Source organism: Lagenorhynchus albirostris, chromosome 6 (genome assembly GCF_949774975.1).
Source record: "Lagenorhynchus albirostris chromosome 6, mLagAlb1.1, whole genome shotgun sequence".
NCBI classification, from domain to species: domain Eukaryota; kingdom Metazoa; phylum Chordata; class Mammalia; order Artiodactyla; family Delphinidae; genus Lagenorhynchus; species Lagenorhynchus albirostris.
In genome coordinates, this window is record NC_083100.1 from 94,074,349 (window position 1) to 94,088,766 (window position 14,418).

Here is a 14,418-nt window from a genome sequence, read left to right on the forward strand (position 1 = left end):
GGCCCGGGCACCGCAATGAAGAGTGGCCCCTACTCCCTGCAACTAGAGTAAGTCCGTGTGCAGCAACAAAGACCCAATGCAGCCAAAAATAAATAAAATAAAATAAATTTATTTTTTAAAAAATCTTGAAAATTTGTCACTCTCTCTCATACATTTTGAAGTCATTATTTTTATCCCCAAACTATATAAAATTACTTTTATTTATTTGATGTCAATGGTTTTCTTTTTCAATAGATTGAACTAAATAATCTTTGATGTTGATTCTATTCTTCCTAGAGATCCTAAACTCTGTGATTTTAGTGGAAAATCAGCAATACATTATGTGTCACAGATAGGAAGTTTCAGGAAACAGCAGTTATTGGACATTCTAATGAATTCTATGCCAAAACCAGATAAATATTTCTATTCCACTTTCAAAATTCTCTAACTACAAAAGCCCTATTAGAAATCTTTCTTTTTCTACATGGACTTGATGGATCCGTTTAAAGAAATCAAACTAAATGTGTATATATGTATAAATGAATCACGTTGCTGTACAGTAGAAATTAACACAACATTGTAAATCAATGATACTTCAATAAAATTTTAAAAAAGAAATCAAGTGAACTATTTATTGAGCAGGGACTTTGTACAAGACCCAAAACTAGATACTCTGAGGCAGACGAAGAAGTCTAAGACATGGTCCAAACTTCTGAAAGTGTTCAGTACAGTCAGGGACACATCATGTAAGTCAGAGGAGAAAGAGCTTGTTGTAAACTTGAAAGGGGAAGAAGGACTTACAGTGGTTCTCATATGCTGGATAAGATAGGAAGGAAGAGAAGAAGAGAGAAGGTGTGATATAGGCAGGGAGAAAGAGTCTGAGCAGGACAAAATAACCAGCCACAGAGAAAAGTGTAATAGAAAAAGTGCCACTGAACCACATGTGACTGTGAAAGCTGCTTGACTTTATTGTTTGATTGGCTTTTTTTGGAAGCTTCTTGGCAGGGAACAAGGTTATCCCCAGGGAGGTTTCATGGAAGAGGTGAGACTCAATCTGGTCCTTAAAAAATGATGAGATTTGATTTTGTGGAGCAGAGGCATCATGCTGTAAGTGAGCATGGCTTATCCCAGGAGCAAATGGGAGACTAGAACCAACAGTTCATGTCAGGAAAAAGGAATACAGAAGATTAGATACATAAAGAAACTGGGTCCAGGGACTTCCCCGGTGGCACAGTGGTTAAGAATCCGCCTGCCAATGCAGGGGACACGGGTTCAAGCCCTGGTCCAGGAAGATCCCACATGTCACGGAGCAACTAAGCCCGTGGTCCACAACTACTGAGCCTGTGCTCTATAGCCCATGAGCCGCAACTACAGAAGTCCGCATGCCTAGAGCCTGTGCTCTGCAACAAGAGAAGCCACCGCAATGAGAAGTCCGCGGGCCATAATGAAGAGAAGAGTAGCCCCCGCTCACCACAACTAGAGAAAGCCTGCACGCAGCAATGAAGACCCACAGCAGCCAAAAATAAATAAATAAAATAAATAAATTTATTAGGGAAAAAAAAGAAAGAAACTGGGTACATTGAGGACTCATTAAATGTCAGCCTGAAGGACATTTTTTTTTCCCAATAAAATAGAGTCACTAAAGAATTTTAAGCCAGGTAATGATGAAAGCCATGTTTTAGGAAACTTAACCTGTCATTGTGTTGGATGAATTTGAAGGAAGAGACTCATACCAGGGAAGCTCTCTTAAGAAACTACAGAAGTACCTGTGTGCGGTTGTAAGAACCAGGAGAAGAGTCTTTGGTCATGGTGTGTAGTGGTCCTGAGAAGTGCTGGGTATGGTGAGTCTAAGAGATTGTGAAAGAATTCACAGAATTTAATACTGTAACATTGATAGAGGAGACACAGAGACGAGGGTTGAGGGAGTTGAGTTAAACATGATTCCAAAGTTTCAGCCCTAGGAAGTGGGGAGATAGAAATACAATCAACAAGATAGGAGAACACTTTGGTTTTGTGAGGATGTTGAAGGTAATGAGTTGTAAAACACTACATTTGATGGAAACTTAGGATGTTCAAAGTAGGAATTTTCTGTAGGACAGGGCTTGTGGGAATGGATGGGTTGATATGTTCTTTTGGGAGTTCTCTACAAGGAGATTGTGAGGACCTGAGAGTAGGTAAGATCACTAAAGTACTGATGATGGTAAGAAAATTGCAGGGGCTGAACGGAGGAGGTGCGCCCACAGTTAGAGAGAGCTGTGCACATAGAGACTCAGGGGAATGAGAAAAGGAGAATTGGGAGAGAGTTACAAGAAGGAAGGAGTGGGAAACAACGTTAAATTGGAAAAGAGGTTACAAAGCAGATGTGATAAGGAAGTGAGAGTTTCAATGGCAGGATAGAGGCAGAAGACAGGTTGCAAAGAGTAAAGAAAGAAGATATGGTGAAGAAATGGAGGATATGAGTATAGATCACTCGTTCAAATTTGTTTCAGTTATTAGGATAAATGGAAGAACAATTGCAAGAGGAAGTTTTCATGGACAAGCCTGTGCTTATTTGAAGAAGTCAGGATAGCAGGAGAGGGATGAATATGAGAGCAATGTCCCCCAAGAACTAACTGGAAATTCACTGTTTGGTGTTTAGAACTCTATCAGTTTAATGTGGCTTCAAGTGCTGGACAGGAAGTGTGCTCGAAACTTTGGCCCCCTTTTAAAAATAAACAGACAAAACCCCATTCATGCTGTGGACTTTTTTTTTAAAAATTAAGGACAATTTTTATTTCCTTCCTTTTTTTTGTTATTACATTAAAATAAATTTTAAATGTTTAATAATTGTCATAATCTTAATAACACATAAACATTTTCCATGTTTTCTTTTGATTTTTGTCCATTTACATGCATGTTTTTGACATATTTATATCTTTAATCTATTTTCTATGTTATCTTCTATATTTCCACTTAATATTAATGACAAACATTTTTGTATGTTTTTACCTTACCATCCATCACCTTCCTGTCTGTATGATAATAATTTCTCTTTCCTTATTTTTCTTTTTTTTTTTAACATCTTTATTGGAGTATAATTGCTTTACAATGGTGTGTTAGTTTCTGCTTTATAACAAAGTGAATCAGTTATACATATACATATGTTCCCATATCTCTTCCCTCTTGCATCCCCCTCCTTCCCACCCTCCCTATCCCACCCCTCTAGGTGGACTCTTGTTGTGAAAATTGTGGCCCTGAAGCTTCATCAGGATCCCAGTCCACTATTTCAAGATAATCTTAGACAAAATGGAACTGATTTTAGAACCTAGAGCTAGATCTTGCTGTGAAACTGCTGGAGATGCATCTCATCAAAACACGTTATTATGTTTCTTTTGGCAGAAAGACATGCTGAATCATTGCTTGACATTTGTCATGATACAAACTCTTCTCCAACTGATATGATGACAGTCACTAAAAACCAAAATATAATCTTGCAAAGCATCAGCAGCAGGGAGGTAAGAAACTCTCTTTAAAAAAACAAAGTAACAGAAAAATGGATAAGCTACTCCATCTACACTTAACTGTATTTACATCTACTTCATTTGTGTTGCTTGAATATTTATAACAATCATATATTACAATTATAGATTTAAATGCGATTATAAAGAAACTTAAAGTACAATTAATGACAGTCTATCATGAGTTTAATCTCAGGGCAGTAATGAGTTAGTCAACTCTGAGTCCCATGCACTGTGTGTGTGTGTGTGTGTGTTTGTGTGTATGGAATGCCACAGAATATTACTGCAGTTGAATCCATACTAAATAGTAAAGTGTAGCTTGTCTTTATGTATGTTAATGTGGAAAAGGAGAAAATCATTATTCTGATCATGTCAAATCCATCACAGGGTACGACAAAGGAGGTACCTCCTCTTGGCCCTGGTCATCACCCCCTGCCCATGATGAATGACTCCATAAAGTATAGTAGCGGTAGTGGTAACAAACATCGTGCCCATGGAAAATTATGGAATGATTCCCAAGAGGTACAGTAAACTGGTAAAGTGGTTACGTAAAGGAACAGAATTGGAGAAAAACTTTAAAAGGTATACTCATGTGTACCTTTTGAATTTTTATAAAAATTAACATAGCCCAAACTGTTAAAAATATTACTACTCTATGGGAATTCCCTGGCCGTCCAGTGGTTAGGATTCGGTGCTTTCACTGTGGGGACCTGGATTCGATCCCAACCAAAAAAAGAGAAATTCCTACCCTATATTTTATTGGTAATAAAGAATATGACCACAAAATTGTCTATTTCTAAAAGGTAATGAGGTATGTACTATAATATGCATAAACAATACGAAGAGTTTTGGAGATGGTGGAGTAAGATCTTTCAGTCCCTTTCTCCTTCCAAAAACCATCCCCAAATAACAAGAAGACAAAAAACAAAAATTTGAGTAAAAAATTAGTTTGAGGGCTTCCCTGGTTGCACAGTGGTTGAGAGTCCACCTGCTGATGTAGGGGACACGGATTCGTGCCCCGGTCCGGCAAGATTCCACGTGCCGCGCGTGCGCGGAGAGGCTGGGCCCGTGAGCCATGGCCACTGAGCCTGCGCGTCTGGAGGCTGTGCTTCGCAACACAAGAGGCCACAACAGTGAGAGGCCCGCGTACCAGAAAAAAAAAAAATTAGTTTGAAATAAGTATAGATTCACAAGAACTTGTAAAAATAGTACAGAGAGGTGCTGTCTAACCTTCACAAGCTACCACCAATTGGAATTATCATCATAACTATAGCTGATTGTCAAAACTAGGAAACTGATATTGACACAATACAAGGAACTAGACTACAGACCTTACTTGGATTTCACTAGTCTTTGAATGCATTCCTTTTTCTTCTTCTGTTTTCGTGTGCCTGTGTGTACAGTTCTATGGCATTTTATCCCCTGTATTATCATGATCAAGATACAAAACTGGTCTGTCTCCACAAAGGAACGCGCTCTTACTCCTCTCTTTACTGCCACATCCTCCCTGCTAACTCCTGGCAACCACTGATCTATTCTCCAACTGTATAATTTTGTAATTTCACAAAGGTCATATAAATGAAATTATCATACATGTGAACTTTTAAGATTGCTTTTTCAACTCAGCGTGATGCTCTTGAGATAGAGCCAATCTGTTGTGTGTACCAATAGTTTTTCTATTGCTAAGTAGTATTCTATTACAATTATATTTTGTTTCACAGTTTTTTAGCCATTCGCTTGTTGAAAGACATTTGGGGTGTCTCTAGTTTGGGGCTATTACAAATAAAGCTACTATGAACATTCATGTATAAATTTTTGCGTGACTTATGTTTTCATTTCTCTAGGATACATGCCCAGGAGTCCAATTAGTGGGTCATTTGGTAAATGTATGTTTAGTTTTTTTAAAAACTGCCAAACAATTTTCCAGAGTGGCTCTACCATTTTATATTCCCACCAGCAATAAATGAGATGTCCAGTTTCTCTACACCCTTGCCAGCATTTGGTACTATCAGTATTTTCTATTTTAACCATTTTAAAAAATTTAAACCAAAATAAGTATATGGTGTTATCTCATTGTGGTTTTAATTTGCATTTCCCTAATTACCAATGTTGAACATTTAAAAAAAATTTATTTGCGGGCTTCCCTGGTGGCGCAGTGGTTGAGAGTCCGCCTGCCGATGCAGGGTACACGGGTTCATGCCCCGGTCTGGGAAGATCCCTACATGCCGCGGAGCGGCTAGGCCCGTGAGCCATGGCCGCTGAGCCTGCGCGTCCGGAGCCTGTGCTCCGCAACGGGAGAGGCCACAACAGCGAGAGGCCCGCGTACCGCAAAAAAAAATAATAATAAAAAAAAATTTATTTGCCATCAGCATAAATTGTTCAAATATTTTGTCCATTTTCTGATTGAATTGTTTGTTTTCTTATCGTTGGGTTTAGAGTATTCTTTATATATTCTGAATGATGTGTGACTCGCAGATATTTTCTGCTAGCCAATAAGAAAAACTTGGAGGTTTTTTCACCTTTTTTTTTTTTTTGCGGTACGCGGGCCTCTCACTGTTGTGGCCTCTCCCGTTGCAGAGCACAGGCTCCGGACGCGCAGGCTCAGCGGCCATGGCTCACAGGCCCAGCTGCTCTGTGGCATGTGGGATCTTCCCGGACCGGGGCACGAACCCGTGTCCCCTGCATCGGCAGGCGGACTCTCAACCACTGCGCCACCAGGGAAGCACTTTTTCACCTTTTTCACAATTCCTTTATCAAACAGAAGTTTTTAATTTTGATGAAAACCAGTGTACCCACTTTTTCCTTTACTGGTCTTGATTTTTACATCTAAGAAGTCTTTTACTTGATCCGGGTCCTGGTCACATGAGTGTGTTCAGTTTATAAACATTTACTAGTCTATACACTTATGATATGTGCACTTTTCTGAATGTATGCTATACTTAAAAATAAATTAAAGGGAAGGGGTATGCCTTCAAATATCTGAGAAAAAATTTTATATCCAGACAAACTATAAGTCAAGTATTAGGGTTGAATAAAAACATTTTTCAGACACACAAATGCTCAAACATTTTACATTTCATACACCTTTTAAGGAAGCTACTATGTGCTCTGTTAAATTAACGAAATAAGATAAAAATGGAGGGGAAAATTGGATCCATGATTCAGGGGATCTGAAACCTAACACAAGAGAGGAGGGTATCCTTGGTATAAAGCAGAAAGCAAGTCCCAGGGCTTCAGCCACGTATGAAGTCTAGAGAACAAAGAGCTCTGATCCTTGGGGGATGGGAAGAGTAAGGGAGAACAGGATAATGGAGATTTCCAGGAAGAAGATGGAACTGATATATTATCTGATATATTTAACCAAGTGAAAAGACCACAGGATGTTTGGAAGATTTGAGTTAAAAAATATAAGAAAAGGAATTAAATATTAAATTAAATTGTGAATGAAATAAAAATAGGGGTTTTGGGTTTTGTGCAGGAAGTTATTCAGGAAAGTATAAACATACTACACTACGATTGCACTACTACAGTGCAATACATACAGTATAGTACAATACTCAAATAATCATAATTTGAACTTTGCCTATTGATTTAACAAGAAAAAGAGGGTGAATTTACTGGGAAGATAGAGGCAAAGTATAAGAATATTAAATTGTCAACTGCAATAATAAGAAGCCAGTAGGTAATATATCACTTTAGTGACAGCAGGATAAGTACATTATCTAGAGATATGGAAGAAAATACCAAAAGAAACACTTAAAAGGCTGGAACTGGCTGCCTCTGAGGGAAAGAGTGGGGAAGGTAACTGATGACCTTTTTTGTTATAAGTTTTTGTTTTTAATCATTATTTGACTTTTAAAAAATGTATAAGTTAGATAACAATGAAAACGAATTAAAAATTAAAATACAGAAATGGTTAAATCCCAACTCCTCTGGGGCAGGGGATGGGATGAGGTAGAATGGAAACATTTCTTTTTAATACTATTTGAATATTTTACTATTGTGCATTTGTAACTTTTCTAAAGAGGTTAGCCTGCTTCTCACCAAAGTTGCTTTAGTACAGTGGTTGTCAAAAGGGGGTGATTTTACCCCTCAGGAGGCACTTAGCAAGGCTTAGAGACATTTTTGGTGTCACAACCGGGGCAGAAGCGCTGCTGGCATCCAGTGGGTAGAGGTCAGGGATGCTGCTAAACATCCTACAGTGCGCAGGGCAGCCTTTCCACAGCAAAGAATCACCCAGCCCCAAATGTCAGTAGCAGCGAGGCTTAGAAACCTTGCTGTGTAGTAGGCTTTGTCACAACATTGAAGGTTGTATTGGTTTTGATTACTAATATTACATAGTAATTGGAATAAAATACCTAGAGACCAATCTTTGAAATGTGTGTCATGCATCAGAAATTGATAAACAAAAACTCATTTACTTTTTTTTGTGGTATAGTTAGGAACTTTCTTTCTTAAAAAGACTAAAAATCCTTTCATATTAGTATATTTTTTCGTGCAAAACATTTTCTGAACTTTCACTCTATATTTTCCTTATTATGGTTGAAATAACTGAACTCATTTCTGAAGGAGAAATAGACTCTCACTATTGAATTTGCCTCTTCTTCTCAGTGCTTTCTCTAGTGCTTAAATTGCAAAACCCAAGGTCACTCTTCACTTCTTTCCTTTGAATGAAAGCTTGCTTTTCTTTTGGGTTGTCTGTAATAGGTTTTTATAGTTTACAAATATAAGCAGCTGCCTTGCTTGTAGGATTGCTCCTGAGAGGCTCTTTATACCCTCTCCCAATCTCTTTTCATCTAAGGAGAATCGTCTTTCTAAATTTAATTACGTATGATTTCTATGCCTCTTTTCTGTGTGGTTGGCATTCTGTTGTTTACAGATTAGAATGCTATGCCCTCTATCTAGTCTGTTGTCACCTCCTGCATCACTGTCAATGGTTTATGAACTCCATTTATGTTTGGGATGTGCTATTCTAACATTTTCTCTCCTTCACTCACAACTGAGTGTCATTATTTTAATTTTCCTCCTTGTAGCACCCAAGCACTCCTTAAAGTCATTCATATTTAGTATTCTAAAAGAAATTAGAAAATTCTGAGCTGTTTCTACTTTTGTCTTCATTTCCATGATAACCTTCAAAGTAGACATTATTCCCTACATCCTTTTTGTTTGTGATACTTATGGTTTTTCAGTTTATTCTATGGAAGAAATTTTTGTCAGGAGATTGTAGGCATCACACATCTATTATTTTATCTTTTCCTGTGCAAAACCTATAAATCAGGTTTGGGTATTCTTTCTTTTAATTTTGCTCACTGTTATTGATTCCTTTCTTTCTGGTTCTTGTTGAGACTCTGTTTCAAGTTTTTCATGGTAACAAGAAAGCAGAGTGGTTAAGACCTCTGTAACCAGACTACAGAGTCTGGGTGTGAATCCTGGCTCTACCATAGGCTAGCTATGTGACCTTGGGTAAGTTACTTAACTTCTCTGGACCTCACGTACAAAAGAGAATAATAGTTCCTACCTCTAGAGTTGTTGTGAGGATTAAATTAGTTAATATGTGAAAAGTGCAACAGTGTCTGGCACTTTATGTGTAAATGCTAGTCGTCATTATGGGTTTTGTAGGTAAGTGTGCCCGCACTCTGTGTCTTCCAACTTTTCTTAAAGGACCAGCTAATGAATGAACTGAGCAGTTGAGAGGGGTGGGATAGGGAGGGTGGGAGGGAGGCTCAAGAGGGAGGGGATATATGTATACATATAACCTATTCACTTTGGTGCACAGCAGAAATTAACACATTATAAAGCAATTATACTCTAATAAAGATAAAAAAATAGAAAAAAATTCAATGAAGACTTTAAAAATGGTCCACATCAAAAAAAAATCTTAAAAATCATGTACTGCTAAGTTATTACAATTGAACACCTAAAATATTTTCATGGCAGTATAAATGCAGGGTTTTATTTTTATTTTTTTCTGTGATAATTAAAATGAACAAAGCAAAAAGAAAAGATTCCCAAGCTCTCTTGGGAATTAATGAATGAAATATCAGATGATGTTTGGTGATAAAGGCTACCTGCTTGTCCAACAGGCATCTGCATTTAGGGCAAAGACTTTTTATCCAACAGTCTCCTTAAGTAGGCGGTTCAACCAGATCACAGATGCCAGAGAGCCACTTGTAACATCCAGGTTGTGATGGGATATCTTAACTACTACTTGCATCTATCACTGTTCTAGACATTAAAAAGGGCAAAATCACCAGCAACAACTTCTAATGAAGGAAACTATCAACAACAATGAATTCTAATAGAAAACATTTCTTCTTTAGAGAGTTAGGAGTACTTTTTATAAATCAAGCTGTTTCTCAACCATGTTTTTCAGCATAATGATTATTTTCTAGAGGGTAAAAGGAAAGCTTTAGAGGTTGCATACCACGATTAGATCAAAAAGCTGTCATAGTGAAAACTTTAATCAGCTTTGCTGCCTCCTTTCAGTCTAAGGTTATATCTGCAGCTTCCATATGGGGCAGGGATTTCTACCCTCATCATTTACAAATGATGCCCCAGGGAGGCATTATGGAAAAGATCATGTTCCTTTGGGGTTGTTCACGGACTGTGGCCAAAGGATTCTTTCCAGTTACCCACCCAGATGGAATTTGGGGCAGTTTAACAGCCTGGACACGGACATGATAAAGTATAAAATATTGAATTTCTCTGTGTCTCAGTGATTTCAGCTTTGATCTTCATTTTTGATTATGCAGTTAATCACGTCCGTGTCTGTCTGAGCCTGGTGCTCTGGAGGCGAATAGTTTCCCATTTTTTTAGTCCTAAATGCTTTATCCGATTTAAAAGGAATCCACAGTGTGAAACTCTAGCCTAGAAAAAAAATCAACATTCACTCTGCCAACCAAGTACTACATTGAACAACTGAGTTTCTATTTTATGATATTTCAGGAGTTTGACCAAGATGATGTCTGCACTCATTCCATATTGATTAGTGAAAAAGGAGATCCAAGTGGTGATGGACTAGACTGGCAACCCAGGATAGAAGGTATCTGTCTTCTGTCCTTGATATGGTTACAAAGATAACATGGATTATTTGGATTTCCCCCCTAATTTTGGTAGTCCTCAGTGCAGGAACATTGAAATCACAGACAAGCACAAAGAAAAAGAAAAATCACTTCTAATCCTATCCTTTGGTCCATACCTGAATCAGTGAGTCTTGTCAATCTGCCCAGCCAAAATGGGCATCCCTCTTCTGTCTCTCCTCTTTGTTCTACCCGACTCCAGCTCAGCCTACTGTCCTCATCTCCTATCTTTTCTGTCTAATAACATCTTTTTCCTCATTTCTTTCCTCTCAGAATCTTCCATCAGCTCCAGGGATCTGTTCTCTTCCAGGACCAAACATTTCTCCACTATCTGTCATCCCAGAGCTCCTCCCTTGAGGGGGAGTTGCGGGCCTGAACAAAGAACTAAAGCCCCAAGTTGCACTCTTGTATTCTAGGAGGTCATAAGTCTGGAATTTTCCAGAACAATGCCCATTCCAAATATGTCATCCTGTCCTACCCATAAGTGTCCTTGCATTGAACAGATCACAAAGTATTTGCAGATTCTCACTTCAAAAAATAGTCATCACAGAGATCACATTTGTCTGTCATCTATTCGCCTATAAACTTTTTTTTAAAAATTAATTTATTTGTTTATTTTTGGCTGCATTGAGTCTTCGTTGCTACGTGCAGACTTTCTCTAGTTGCGGCGAGCGGGGACTACTCTTCTTTGCGGTACGTGGGCTTCTCACTGCAGGGGCTTCTCTTGTTGTGGAGCACAGGCTCTAGGCACACAGGCTTCAGTAGTTGTGGCTTGCGGGCTCTAGAGCGCAGGCTCAGTAGTTGTGGCACGGGCTTAGCTGCTCCACGGCATGTGGGATCTTCCTGGACCAGGGCTCGAACCTGTGTCCCCTGCATTGGCAGGCAGATTCTTAACCACTGTGCCACCAGGGAAGTCCCCCTACAAACTTCTTAAATGAAATGTTTATTTGAACTGCTCCAATCTCTCTCTGATAATTTTCCTATTTGTATTTCTAACACTCCAGGGAAGCTGCTCTCTGGATGTCTTTTTTCTCATCCCTGTCAGCCACCCTGAATGCCACAGTGCTGTCCTAGCTGCTGTCTCCTTTGGTCCCTTATGTGATGCTGCCCTCTTCTGGGGAGCCTTCAGTCTTTCTCAAACTCACTCGGTATCTCCTCTCCCCTGGCGGAGGGCGGGGAGTAATTTAATAACATTTGAAATGATTAACTCCATGAACCCTGAAAGACCTAATTAAAATAAACAAGTTCTGATCCCCTTCCAAACAGTCTATGTGATCTGCCTTTGACTTTCAAAGGTTTCAAAGCTGAGTTCTCAGAAGCCTGATTGTGTTCCCCATCATCTTCCAAGAGGTTAAAATAATGTGTTTATTCTGCTCCATTTGGAAGTGACTTGCCATTTGAGGTGCTTATAATTCTTTTAAAATCGATTTGCAAGATTTTAGGTTTTCATATAGGAACCATAACACTTATGCAGCATCTCGACTAGGCCCTTGTAGTTTTAAGCTTTCATAACTTGGGTTACACATTTGAAAGAAGCAATTATGTTTCTAAATTTTCCTCTCATAGTTGATAAGAGTCTTCACTAGAGCTAGTTACTCTTTTAAGTCACAAAGCCTGAAATAAAACTGTTTGGGGTATTATTGTGCATTGTCTACATCTTAAATAGCAATAAATCTCTTTAAATCCCATTTACATGTTTCTACCAATAACATATTCCAGGTTGTTAATGTTAAAGTGCTTGCACATGTTATGAAGACTTTATGCACATACATGTGACTATTCTGTTGTAGATATGAACATTTTAACATTTTATTTATTTATTTTTGGCTGTGTTAGGTCTTCGTTGCTGCATGTGGGCTTTCCTTAGTTGCGGCGAACGAGGGCTACTCTTCATTGCGGTGCGCAGGCTTCTCATTGCAGTGGCTTCTCTTGTGGAGCACGGGCTCTAGGCACGTGGGCTTCAATAGTTGTGGCGCACGGGCTTAGTTGCTCCGCAGCATGTAGGATCTTCCTGGACCAGGGCTCGAACCCATGTCTCCTGCATTGGCAGGCAGATTCTTAACCACTGTGCCACCAGGGAACCTCTAGATATGCACGTTTAGTTTATATCTGTTCATTGTATTATTCTTTTAAAAAGGGAGCATCACTGACTAAAGTATGTATAAACTTTATATGATGTTTGGATAACTCCCCTGGTCTTTTTTTTTTTTTTTTTTTTTTGCGGTACGCGGGCCTCTCACCGCTGTGGCCTCTCCCGCTGCGGAGCACAGTTTCCGGACGCGCAGGCTCAGGGGCCATGGCTCACAGGCCCAGCCGCTCCTCGGCATGTGGGATCCTCCCGAACCGGGGCACGAACCCGTGTCCCCTGCATCGGCAGGCGGACTCTCAACCACTGCGACAGCAGGGAAGCCCCTCCCCCTGGTCTTTTAACAACTAAGTATTCCTGCAGCATACATTTGCTTTATTATGGGCTTTTACAGATGGTAACTTGTAAAATAAAATCCCCCCGCAAAATCCCTCATCTTTTTCCTTAGTGTAAAAATCTTGCATTCCTCAATCAGCTATTTTCCCAGAACATATCAGATGCAAACCTCATAGACTGGAAATTGAGCGTGTAAAATTACCCTTTTCATGAGTGAATGAGAACCTATTTTCTGAAATTTCTGGGCTTAATTTATTTTTAATTGTGTATCATCAGAATTCTTAAGTGTAGATAACAGAATCTACTCTACTTGAGTGAAGAAGCAAGGAAGTTTTCAAAGATACTAGAAAGTTCACAGACCATTGAAAAACCAAAGGAGAAGAACAGACCCCAGGTTGGATTGTCAGAAAGAATTCTTGTAGCTACATCTCAAAACTGGCTACTGACCCCCAGGTCATGCTGCTTCATCCACAACCAGGAGCTGCTCCCACACTGACCTCAGAACCTCCCTCCTCTGTTGACACCCACGTCAGCAAATGATGCCTGTGCCTTATCTTTTCTCATGTAACCCACGTGAATCCATGTCTCAAGTTAGCTTTCTGAACTCTAGTGGCAAAAAAGGCTGGAAAATGTAGTTTTAAAAAATTCTGTTGAAAATCATGATTTAGGAAACTATCAAAACATGGAGAGGTTATCAAAATGTTTTGAACCTCGATTCCCATCAATTTAAATAGAACAAGTGGAAAACACAGAAAAGTAAGACTTTTCTGGAGAAAATAATTTTTCTTCATTGAATGAATTAGGTTAGGCCAACTTTAAATATTCATTTTAATGATTTAGCACTTACATTAACAAATTAATCATCATTTCCAAACTTTTATGAATGTCATTTGCACCTCTTCTGCAAGGAAATTATGTTTCTGGTTGTGTTTAAATGTTGCCTTTTAGTTTCTCTCCACTGTAACATTTTCTGGTGGGGTTAATTAATTAATTTTAAAGATTCTTTTGATGTGGACCATTTTTTTAAAGTCTTTATTGAATTTGTTACAATACTGCTTCTGTTTTATATTTTTTGGGTCTTTGTCCGTGAGGCACGTGGGATCTTATCTTCTCGACCAGGAATCGAACCTGCACCCTCTGCACTGGAAGGTGAAGTCTTAACCACTGGACCACCAAGGAAGTCCCAGGGTTATTTTATTAATACATCCTCTTACTGGAAAGATTCACTCAGATGGGAGCAAGTGTTTTATTTTTACATGTTAACAGTGCATCCTCTTTCCTGGATCACTGGATATGTTTAGAGGCTCCCGTGACTACTCACAGTATTCAAAAGACAAAAAGAGAACAGACGTGTTCCAAGATGATTTCAGAGCCAGAATGTTGTATAATCTTTCCCCCTCCCCTCCGCCATTTAGGACCAAAAATTTTTTTTTTCCATTTA

The 14,418-nt window shown here is 38.9% G+C and overlaps 1 protein-coding gene across 1 annotated transcript in view; it reads left to right on the forward strand.

The window, feature by feature from the left end:
• The first annotated feature begins 370 nt into the window (after positions 1-370).
• Positions 371-14,418, forward strand: part of MAP3K19 (mitogen-activated protein kinase kinase kinase 19) — a 36,960-nt gene continuing 22,912 nt past the window's right edge. The window contains 3 exon segments of the mRNA XM_060151518.1: positions 371-389; positions 3,355-3,473; positions 10,422-10,518. Of these exon segments, the coding sequence (XP_060007501.1) occupies positions 371-389; positions 3,355-3,473; positions 10,422-10,518 (235 nt within the window).